The 12,261-nt window shown below is 44.3% G+C and overlaps 1 protein-coding gene across 1 annotated transcript in view; it reads right to left on the bottom strand.

The window, feature by feature from the left end:
- LOC147438205 (beta-1,4-xylosyltransferase IRX14-like) overlaps positions 1-10,361 on the bottom strand; it is a 45,022-nt gene extending 34,661 nt beyond the window's left edge. The window contains exons 1-2 of the mRNA XM_086487514.1: positions 9,334-10,361; positions 8,704-9,246 (exon numbers count right to left, since the gene is read on the bottom strand). Coding sequence (XP_086343640.1) covers positions 8,704-9,246; positions 9,334-10,091 — 1,301 coding nt within the window. The 5' untranslated portion in view covers positions 10,092-10,361. The remainder of the gene's footprint in view (positions 1-8,703; positions 9,247-9,333) is intronic.
- Between the last annotated feature and the right edge of the window lie 1,900 nt (positions 10,362-12,261).

A 12,261-nucleotide genomic window follows, 5' to 3' on the forward strand; every position in this document is an offset into this window, starting at 1 on the left:
TGTGCTTTATGCCTATCAAACTTGACCTTCTGGCATACCAAGCAACTGCGCACAAACTCATCCACATTCTTCTTGAGTCTCGGCCAAAAGAAGTATCTCTCTACCCCTTTCAAGGTGGTAGCAATGCCGCGGTGACCCATAAAAGGCGGACAGTGGCATTCGGTCATAACCTTATCCCTCAACGGTTGTGTAACACACAACATGGTTTTCCTCATCAAGTAGCCATCCCGAATGGAATATCCCGCTATTGTTTCTCCATCCAGTATTCGTGTCAAAATGTCTGAAAATTTGTATCTGTGGCATACTGATCGACCATATCGTTGAAGCTCCTATGATGTATCGCGGAAATAGCCAGAACCAACGGCTTCCGAGACAAAGCATCTGCCACCAAATTCTTCTGTCCCTGAACATGGTGTCACAAGATGGGCACCACGTGCCAATAGAAAAGAACAGATTGAACAGACTTTTAACACTTCAATAACGACTGAACTGTAAGAGAGAGACGACACGCAACACAGTGGCAGAATTCCACCTCAGAGAGTATTGGCCCCAAACCTTGGCGCCCCTTTCGGTATTTCTTTATATTGCATCAACACAGTACAAGCCGGTACTCCAGACTCTGCACCTTCTCCAGGAAGCATGCCAGAGAATGAGCCCTAGCCTCATATTTAAAGGCCCTTGGCCTAAAAAGCAATTACAGTGAAAAGCCTTCAAACTCAAAAGCATCTGGTCCAAAAGCAAAGCCAAAAAGCTGCCAACGGAAATCACGGAATTCCGTACAACTGCCTCGTCATCAGCCAACGCAAAACGCGGAAATCCGTACAGCCTGCCACGTCATCATGCCAACGCAATTTTCAAAAATCTGTCATTTCATCAGTTTTTGCATGTGTGGGGCTCCTACTTTATTTAATTCCTTTGTCACTTGGGCCCCATCGGACGGGGTCCCCATAAGTTGGTAGGACTTCTTCTTCTGTTACTTGTTCTTCTTAGGGTTTAGGCCCCTCGGCCGGCATCTGTAAGTTGGTTCCATTCTTTAGGCTTTGACACGTCAGCAGTTTGTTACATCTTCCCTTTTTGAAAGAGAGAAATCGTTTGCGATTACAGCATATCTGCAAAACAACTCAAGTTAGCTCAAAAATTCCTGAGGGTCATTCAGAGGGACAATCAATTTGCTCTTTTTATTAAGGAGTTAGCTTCTCCTTTCTGCTCTTTTGATCAAGGAGTTAGCTTCTCCTCTCGGCTGTTCTGATCAAGGAGTTAGCTTCTCCTTTCTCCAGATCAGAACTCTTGATATTTCGGCGTAGTAAAATTAGCCATCACACCCAGACCGTACTGATCTTCCACGGGTGTCTTGATGCACTAAAATTACATACCCAGGCAATCTCATCCAATTAGGAATATTCAATGGTTGGCACATCACAATGCAACACAAATGCTCACATATGCATGTTACAAGACATAGAAACATAAAGCCGTCTATGAACACTCCTCCGGCATAACCTAACAAGGTCCGGGCCGAGAGATATTCAACGACTCTCTCATCACTCCTCCCGCATAACCTAAAAAGGTCCGGGCCGGGAGATATAGAGGTCTTTTACAACCAAACGCCCCCCAGACCGCAACCTGCGTCGTTTGGAGATGCTGAGAGTAACCACTGCTCAGACTTCTTAATACTCCTCTCGCATAACCATCGAGGTCCGGGCCGGGAGTCACAACAACAATACTCCCCCCGTAGATAACCACAAGGGTCCGGGCCATGAGTAAAAAAAAAAAAACACTTTTCAATCATTCAATACTCACGCAGCAAATAACCGCAAGGGTCCGGGCCATGAGTATGAACAAGCATTCTCAAACATAATTTCTCACTACTCCACCCGGGAGTAAAATCACCAATCATTGAAACCAGTATTAAAACCAGAGTCAAAACAATTCAAATCGGCACCAAGACAGGTTCAAAACAGATACCATCCATTTCAAACAAATTCCAAATAGGATCACCAAACAAGTTCTCAAACAGAAGAAACTTAAAAAGCAATCTCGACATCATTGGAGCTCAAAAAGTAGACTGACTTTCCATCCTAAAGCCTGCACCAAAAATTAGGGTTAGGTTCATTCCATAAGGTCGTAGCCGAGCACAGCATGGTCCATCAGCTCTTGGACAAACAATGTTCCTTTGAAGGCGATGGTAGTCCCAAAATAGCAATTGCACCGAACTTCCAAGTTTATCAACTCGAGAAGAGACATCTATTGAGAGATGTCGAGAAATTTCAAGATATAATTTGCTAGGGTTTCCATGCCAAGCATTTCAGCATAACCCACTCTGCCAAAAGTTGCACTCCGAAGGAAGATGTCAGAAACCATATAACTTCGGGCAAAAATTTTCTTGAAAGCTTGTCAAGTCCTTGGAGTATGCTGCTTGGTAGCTGTAGACATCAACATCTGCATGGCACTGCTTCTAAGAAAAACAGTGACTTGAAACAAATCTTGATCCTTCTCTTGCAAGTGATCTTAATTGGCTTATGCCCTGTAAGACATGAGCGGTGAAGATAGGAGCGCGCCCGATGCGCGATAAAGTAAGGGTGGGAGTCGCTAATAAGTCCGGGTTGGAGGGCGAAGATACCTTAAATAAATTTCCGATAGCTCTATCTGCTCTTTTGTGGGACCGGTATGATTTCAGAAAAGCACACGCCTGATGCTCTAATACCACTGTCGCAAGACGGTGGTGCAACCAAAGTGTGTTGACCCTAGCAGAGGGCACAGGCAGTGATGTGTATGTTTACAGGTGCAGACATGGGTGATAAAGCAGATACGAAGGCCCATTACAAGCAAGAGATCGAGTAAGTGCATGTTTTATGTGGTTATGAAGACCTAAGCGTAGAGATTTCATGCTTGAAGAGAAGGTTTTGACATGGGAAAAGGCTCTTAGGACATGCAATGCAACTTGGGTAGAGGAAGACATGTGGTCAGTGGAAGAAAGGAAAGGGTGTGAGAGACTTCACACCTCTGCATGAGGGAGACCGAAAAGTCTCATTCTGTAAATTTTTTGCAAAACTGGTTTTTTGAAAAAACGGGCTCATAGGGAGAAGGAAAAGGGTGTTTTGAGCATTTTTACGTCTCACGCACCTAGGCAAATTCTGCACCGATTAGCACGTATTTAACTTTTCGTGCTCTGTTGTGTTAAGGAGGGCGACAGACAGAACAGAGAAGGAGAGAGCTTTGATGGTTGTATGCTCCACCATAACCCATCAATTGAAGAAGAAGCAAGCTCTAGTTGTGTTGCTTTTGGTGTTGTTCCCCCTCCCCTCTCTTCTCTTCCGCTCTGTTGCGCGGTGTTTCTGAGTGTGTAGGCAGGTGTGTGTCCCCGAGGGTGTGATGTGCAAAGAGAGAGAGAGAGAGAGAGAGAGAGAGAGAGAGAGAGAGAGAGAGAGAGGTGATTGTGTGCAAGGGAAACAAGAAATTGATGTGTTTATGGGTGTGAGATAGATTGTGGTCCGTGCGAGTGTGTGCGCATTGATTTGGGTGTACTTGCAAGTTCGTTTGAGAAAAGTGTGTCTGTGTGTAAGATTCTGTGTGAATAGGGGTGCAACGGAATCCCTGGGCTATAGAGAGGCAAACATTGTGTGCGCTGGGTGTGTTCCCTCTTCCCCCCTTCCAACGGGCACCACGTGCCAATAGAAAAGAACAGACTGAACAAACTTTTAACACTTCAATAACAACTGAACTATAAGAGAGAGACAACACGCGACATGGAGTGACGGAATTCCACCCCAGAGAGTATTGGCCCCAAACCTTGGCGCCCCTTACACAGTACAAGCCGATACTCTAGACTCTGCACCTTCTCCAGGAAGCACGCCAGAGACTGAAGCCTAGCCTCATATTTAAAGGCCCTTGCCTAAAAAGCAATTACAGTGAAAAGTCTTCAAACTCAAAAGCATCTGGTCCAAAAGCAAAGCCAAAAAGCTGCCAACGGAAATCACGGAATTCCGAACAACTGCCACGTCATCAGCCAGCGCAAAACATGGAAATCCGTACAGCCTACCACGTCATCATGCCAGCGCAATTTTCGAAAATCTGCCACGCATCAGTTTTTGCTGGAAAATCCCCCTATGGATTCTAATAAATTCTTATGGGAATGCTGATGATCATGTTGTGTGCAACCGGAGGATAAGCATCTAATCTAAGTGTCTGGTCATGCACGGTCTGCGAACACTCACAAAAGTGCCAGATCACTTCCTATTCTAGACTGACTTGACTGATTGAACCCTGGTCGTGCTGTAGCTTGTCCACGGACACATAGGGTTGGATGTGTCACGTGACAATGCACTTCAAATGGTTTCCGAAGATCAAGCACGACGAGGATGGGTCCATAGGTGAGTAGGTACTTAAGCGTTTCAAAAGCTTCCTTCTGCTTAACCCTCTATACAAAAGATATCTTTCTCTTTGTGAAATCATGGAGAGGTGCAGCTACATGGGCGAAATGGCAAATAAAATGTCTGTAGTAGGACCAGAGGCCGAGGAAACTTCGAACATCGTGAATCGAAGCAAGTTGTGGCCAATCTAAAATAGCTTGAACCTTTGCTGGGTCTATGCGTACTTGATTATGGGAGACAATGTGTCCCAGAAATGAATCTCTCTCAAGAAAAATTCACGCACTTAGCATTAACTTGAAGTTTATGCTATTGCAATTCTTGAAACACAGTCTGTAGGTGTCGTTTATGTTCTTCCTCTGTGTGAGAGAAGACTAGGAATCATGTCGTCAAGGAAGATTCTTGTGAACTATCGATGAGGACGAAAAATTCGGTCCGTCATTCGATTGAAAGTTGTTGGAGCGTTAGTGAGGCCGAAAGGCATTACTAGAAACTCGTAGTCGAAAGTTGTTCGGAATGCAGTCTTATGTATATCTTCAGGAGCAATACGAATTTGGTGGTAGCCGCTCTTGAGGTCTATGGGGCTGAAAGTTCGAGCCCCTTGTAGTTCATCTAAGATATCATCGATTCGGGAAATTAGAAATCTATTCTTAATCGTAATCTTGTTGAGAGAACGATAGTCAATATACATTCAAAAAGTGTCGTCTTTCTTCTGAACAAGCAAGACTAGTGAACAATAAGGAGAAGTGCTAGGTCGAACAAGACCCTTTCAAGCTACCCCACCCTTTGAGTAACTGTCTTTTTCCTTTCTCGTTCATGGTGTTGGCATGTACGTCAGGTACTGAATTCCATGCAGGAGGAGGAGAATCTTTCTTAAGTTGTGGACAATCTAGTTTCCTCTTGCCTTTCTCGCCACAGTAGAAACATTTGCCCTCTTCCGTGCTTCTTTTCTGGGCCTTTGAGCGGATCTGAAAGCCGCTTTCGTGTGGAGGTTTCTATCTCAGTAGTGAGAGCCTTCTGCTTGCAAGAAAGGTACTAATCTCCTGCTTTCGAGGAGTTCCTTTCGAATGCAAGTTTCTGGCTATAAGGGCATATTGCATTATAATGTGAAGAGTGTTCAGGAATAGAGCTTCATACTTTTCTGAAGTACTGGCTGGAGTCCAGATTCAAACTTGCGTATTTTCTCTTCATCAGAAATTTTCATAAAGGGAGTGATTTTAAGGAGGGCCGCCCAAAATTTGTCAACGTAGTCTGACACAGCTTCATGCTCTCTTTGGGAAAGCCAATCCCATTCTTTCTTCACATCATCAGCAAAGTCGGGAGGAAGGAACCGAGCATAAAACTCCTTTTTGAACTCCTCCCAATCTTTGGGTTTGCGTTTCTCCAGAATTGTGGTAAGCCACTAGTTGCTAGCCGTATCTTTTAGATACATGCTAGCGTGGCGGAGGTTTAGAGCGTTCTGAGAAATTGCCTTCTACAAAGGCCACCTCGAATTGGCGAATAAAAGCGAGAGCCTTGGTATCGATCCGCTTTTTATTATAGCATTCGAATTTAATATCTTTATCTCCAGCTTTGAACGTTTTCTTCTTTTTCTTGTGGTGTCGAGACCGCTTCTTGGCGATGGCTTTGGAATCCTTGTCCACCGGAATTCTGTGTCGTCTCTTTTTATGATCCTTGTCTTGCTTTTCTGATTTTGGTGGTTGATCTACAGCCTTGTCTGGGGGCAACTCAAGTTCCTTATCAGGAATGATATTATCCAAGTTCTTCATGAAAGAGTAATTTGGCGAGTAAGTCGACGAAGAAATTTCTTCTTCTTCTTCATGCTGTCGGGAGGTTCTTACTGCAAGGTTCCTCTGAGGCCATGTTGGGGCCCCAATCCTTAAGTTGGTACTGGGGGATTTTGAGGTAGCTCTTCCACCATCTTTGCTTTCTCTTTTTCAAGGGTCTTAAGCACTTTCTGCACTTCTGGCTGAGCAAGAGCAGCTTGCAATTCTGTCATCTGCCGCTTGAGCCGCTCAAGCTCTTCTGCTTGTCCTACCATGACGCGTATTTTTCTGCCAAGGACCTTCTCTCCTTAAGAAAGGAAACGAGAGGACCTTGCTCTGATACCACTATCACAAAAACAGAAGCGTGATCGTACAATTTTAGATCTTATTTACGATTTTTCATAAAAACTTTGCACGATACAAAGCCGAGAGAACAATGCAAGAAAATTGACAATGCACTAGGGACCAATAGATGGGCTAGTCCCCCCCCTTGAAGGAGATTTCTTATTATTTCTAAACAATTACAAGCGCATAAATCCAAAACATCATACGTTGCTCATGTCCCAGACACTACTCTGATGCATTATAGCACATAAATTCATAAGCCTATTGGTTGAAATTTTCATACCTATAGCGCTTCGTATTGAGATTTCCTAAGCGGAAAATGCTTTTGCTGTTATCTACTCGCGTAAGGAGTACCCACACAAGTTCTTCTTTGCTGAATTCTACTTCTAGACGCAATCGGAATGCTGAAATTTGTGCGGACAGCCGGAACTATGCTTGTATGAGTGCGACTATTCCCCACAGGGACGCACACAAGCTCTTTTGGCTGCGTTCTATCTTCGCCGCGCGCTTCACAGCCTCTGCACGGCCTTCACAGACACCAAAGTAGGAAAATCGTGGGGGGAGACAGGATTGGCTGAACTGAGAGCCTGAGAGAGGAGATTCTGTGCAAGGGTGGAAACTGCTGCAGAAGCCCACAGAGTGGTAGCGCCAGGCCTTATGTAAGGTTGTGCATGCTAAAACCTTGCCAGATGGAGAGAGAGAGAGAGAGAGAGAGAGAGAGAACTGCTCGCAAGCTGCCAACGTTGGAGGTTTCTAAATCTTACGCTACTTTGATGGTTTAACTCTTATTTTAATGTTTAAGTCATTTGACCGCATCCATACAATCTAGCCACTAACTTTATAAGGGTTTTAACCTTTTAACTTAAAAACACACATAAAAACCCAATGTTCTGACCAAACTAGAGCGTAATTAGCTCGCTCGTTTTCATGCCTCTCCCGACCTACTCTCGTTGGGACGTATTTACACTCTGTCCGGCCGGCCACGGTGAAAATATTAAATTATGACTTTTATGAGCCCTTTAGGGACACCATCTTATTCATGTGTTTGTTATTTTCGGTTTTGCACTGCGTCCGGCTACTGCTCTACTTATCATACTATCCGGACCGGGATAAATTCCCAATGGCACATTGCAACGGGAAATTTACCCATTCATAATTATTTGGTACCAATAAATTCATATATTCATCCTGTGTGCACAAAAATCGTTTTCATTTAATTGCAGCCGTAACTAAAAATATTACATTGCCCTGCACGCCTTGTCCACACTCTCCAGGTTCTCTCTCTAGAATTTCTCTCTCCTCTTCTCCTCTCTCTCTCCCGCGTATTCCCTTGTCACCACACCTTCTGCTGCACTTTGACACCATAAAGAGGAAACGTTAAGCTTGGAAGGTATGTTAATAACAAAGTCTACTCTGACGAGATAATGCTTCAAAAGGAAAAAAGCGTGTACAACATGAGTTCTTTCTGATAGCAGCATGCCGCTTTACAACTTTGAGTCATCAATTCTCAAAGGCTACTGCATGTCCTTCTTTGAGTCACCGACTCTCACAGGCTACTACATATCCGTTGTTCTACATTGCTCCATTGATTGAGAGGCTCTCTTCAATAAAGGACTATAAGGATAGGTTCACAACTCAGAAGATATTTAAATTTTGTAAAAGCTTCCCTCAGTCTGAGCCCCCAAATAAAAGAAATCTTCTTCTTCGTAAGGTCATAGGAAAAGCTGCTACGCTAGCCGACTTTTATTGTTCTACATACTAGAGATTAAGGACAAGAAAACTCCGTGCATCATGCACTGTCGTAGAACTGTCCAATCTTTATGACTTGCATCTTGCTGGTCTATTCTCACCGTATTGTGAGAGACTATATAGCCTAAGTAGTAAGTCCATCAAGAAACAACACGGTGAGACTATATAGCCTAAGTAGTGAGTCCATCAAGAAACCTTCGCTCTTCTTAGCATTAATTCTAAGCTCATGCTTCCTTAATTCACCAAGTGCTTCCAATGTTCTTCCTCTCCCTACTTTAAAATCAGCACCCGTTATAATTCTCAATAAACTTGAGTCTGCCCTCATCAAAACTGACAAAGAGGTTAAGAGTGAAAGTTGAAATTGTCACGCTTGATAAATTTCAATTACAAACTTGAACTCGTCTTGAAAAAGGACTGTCTGCTTCAAGACATGCTTAGATGCATTGACAATAAAACCAGACTAGAAAAGCAATCACCTTGAAGGAAACTTGCTGTCAGCACGAGCTTCCGTTCGAAGCTGCCACAAGAGGATGCTACGCCCACAATCTCCAAGTGGTTCAACAAGAGTGGAATTCTGCACAAAATCTAGGGGACTTTGAATAAAATTTTCACTCTGCTTCAAACCCTCATTCCAGCTTCTAAAACCTGCAGGCATTTCATAGCCCTCCCAAAGTAGCTTTCCATTCAGAGAGAAGCCTGCCCATTCCAAGGCCCCCCGACCTTGCAAACCAAAATCACCTGCTGCTTCAACAGGTGCAAACCACCCAATCATGTGCTCACTTCGATCACAAACCGGACCTTGCAACTGCAAGGTAGATGGCATTGAGCTGGAGCTTTTCTCATTTGCTGAAACCAAGGTTTCTCCTGCATCTTTTGTCACACTGAAATCTGATAGCAGACCAACCGAGAACCCACCGATCCACTTTGTTTTCTGTGCCTCCTTGAAAAAATCAGAACTGTACGTGATGCTATCATCCATGAAAATCACAATCCCATCAAGTTTCTTCTCACGAATAAATCTAAAAGAACAGGCAGCACATTTGTGAGTTCTTTATGTCAGCCTGTATGCATTGAAGATGGTGTAAATTACCCTTATGGATCATTACCTCAATCCTTCTGTTCGTAGGCGTACTTCCATTTGGGGCCGCTGTTCTAAGGGCACTGGCATTGCCTCTGGAAAACCCACATGATGAAAAGATACCTGTGAGGTTGACAACAAAGCTGCAGTTTCATGTGACACTCCACCTGCTTCAACGACAATCCATGTCAAAGGAAACGGGACTGTCCGGAGCGTGTGAATCAAGCATGTAAGATGAAGAGCTTGAAATGTGCGTGCAAAGGTTGGAGTAACAACAAGAAACCGTTTATATTCCTCTGATTCGTAAAGAAGCATCTGCTCATGTTGAACAAGCTTTAGGAGATTGTGAGCTGTGAAGCTCTGCAAAGGGTCGGGGTGGGGCTGAGAACGAATCAGAATCTCATGCCTGCCGACATTAACACGACTACTCTTTCTTTGGGGTGGAGGGGGCTGCTGCTTTACCTGATTATCTGTGCTTTGTGAAGTGTTACGACCATGCAATTTGAGATCTGCTAAGGAACTACCTTGTGTAGCTTCTGTGATGTACGGGAACTTGAGAGCAACATCGATGCCTTCGAGATGTAAGCCAATGCTGCTTCTTCTGTTAAAAAGAGCATCTTTAGAGGATGTCCCCAAGAATAGAACTGCTTCGCCTGAGAGCCGGAACCCAAGAACAAGGGCAGCCAGGCAGAGAAGTCCGTGGAAAAACTTCCTGAAGAGACGAGACGCGCCATCAAGGACGCCATAGCTGGCTACGCGGCTCCTGCTTCTGGAAGGCTTGGCCATTAGTGAGTTCTACAAAGGAATTGTTTAAAACCTTCCCGGTGCCATCAAGCGATGCCACATTGGAGGTGTACGCAGAGAACGAAGTTTAGCTATCTGCTCGCAAGCGAACCCCATGGATTTCTGCGCTTGATCCTCTCCCGACGTGCTATTGTTGAGATAGTAGGCTAGGATACCTGTGAAGTTTTGAAACTTTGCCTTTAAGCACGGATTCCATAGGGACTAACAGTCTAGTCTTTGTACCCTGTCACACCATTCATCAGCCTTACAAACGCCGTGAATCGTGATCACACAATATTGAATAAGGGTACATGTGCCAAATTCCAATAAAAAGACGGCCGCTATACAGAGACTAAGGCAGTGGGCACCCCTCAGGACTAAATAACACATAGTATTAATGAGGGGGGTAAGGGGATCGAGGGCAGAGAAGTGCGCGCACGAAAATCGGAGAGGTTGCAGTCGTAGATGGGCACTTAAAAACTAAACCCGGCCACAAACTAAACTCGATCACAGATTAAACCCGGGCAACGCTTATGTTTTAAATATAAAACCTCAAAAATTCGGGCCATGGGTACAACATGTGCGCGCGGGTGGGATGGTTACCCCATGCATCACAATCTGGACGACGAGGCCCTGGGTTCAAATCGAGTCGTCGCCTGGGTTCTTTTTCGCATTGACTTGCCGCGCGTCCGGGTTTAATCTGTCTCGGGCTCCCCGCATCCACTTCCGCGTCGTCGATCCCCTTACCCCCCCCCTCTTTAATGTTATGTGTCACTTAGTGTCGTGGGTGGGCACCCCCAATAAAAAGGCTTTTAAGTTTTCAAGCACGAGGGTTGTTATGGTCAACTTATCATTGGACAGGTGACAGGTTCAAACCCAAATGGTGCCTTCATTTTTGAACACCCCCTAATGGGCTTATGACAATTACCTAAAAATTTTACACACGAAATCATTTATTGCTTTTGTGGCGCTTTTTGTGATACGCATCATCACAAAAACCTTTTTGCAACAGGTTGCCCTATGCCCAAGCTTCCAGTTGCGCTAATCCAAGCAAAAAATCGTGCAAAATACACTAAGATTAAGCACCCTCAATTTTGTCATCTCTTGTGCGTATCTGTCACACGTGTCAAGCAAAGGACTTGTCGTACACTGTGTGCGAGCGACAAATGGCTGCAAGCACACAACCATACTAATTTAGCAAGCTCAAGAGAGCAAGAATGTGTCACTCATCGCCTTATGCTCGCCTTCGTGGAAGATTATCGCCGCGAAGAAGAGGGAGCTACGGTTGTGCCGCACTCAACCATCTCGCCGCCATCGTGCCGTCGCAATTCTCTCTCTCTCTCTCTCTCTCTCTCTCTCTCTCTCTCTCATACATACACACACACACACACACACAAGGAGATGAAGAAGAAGATGGAGATGGAGCAAGAGCACTCTTCAATTGCACAAATGCGAAAATGAGTCATTTTTAGGTTTAGATGACTTTTATATGAGCTCGTCCATTCACACTTGGGCGCCCATGCTTAGCCAATTCCAATTAGAGCGTGCCTCTCATCAGCGACCACTCTTACCCTTTTCCTATTGGACCAACAAACCCGATCCATGACTACTAGAAGTGGACGTCGGTGGTTAACATGTCCCCCTTCCTGATGTAGATTCCGTCCTCGGAAGCTATTGAGTTGAAGCTCGTTCATTGAGGTGGAAGAGGATTTGAGATGAATGTCCTTAGCCTTCTTCAGTCATCACTGCAAAATCAAACAAATTGGCACATTAATTATACAATTAAAAAGCATATGCAGTTGCAAGCAGACAAATTGATTGGTAACAGACTATTGAACAATTTATCAGCAATAAACATTAAATTGTAATATAATCAAACGCATAAACAGTTGTAAAGGTCGAAAACTAAACAAATCTGGAGTCGCTAATTTAACGGTTGAAAGGCACTAGAGATCAACTATTAATACCACGGACAAGCTTCTCAACTTTCTCTAGTCAATTGAGTTGTTTAATCGCGAGAGCCAAGTATTTCATGTCCAAGGGCTGATTAGAGGCTATACATAGAATACCTTGTAGTTAAAATACGATAAAAGGAATTGCTCATGAAATCTATCACCTAACTTATTTCCTTTTCTTTGACCCCCCAAAGTCTTTTCACAACGATTCAATTTTG

This window comes from Adiantum capillus-veneris, chromosome 17 (genome assembly GCF_014529385.1).
Source record: "Adiantum capillus-veneris isolate H3 chromosome 17, ASM1452938v2, whole genome shotgun sequence".
Classification (NCBI taxonomy): domain Eukaryota; kingdom Viridiplantae; phylum Streptophyta; class Polypodiopsida; order Polypodiales; family Pteridaceae; genus Adiantum; species Adiantum capillus-veneris.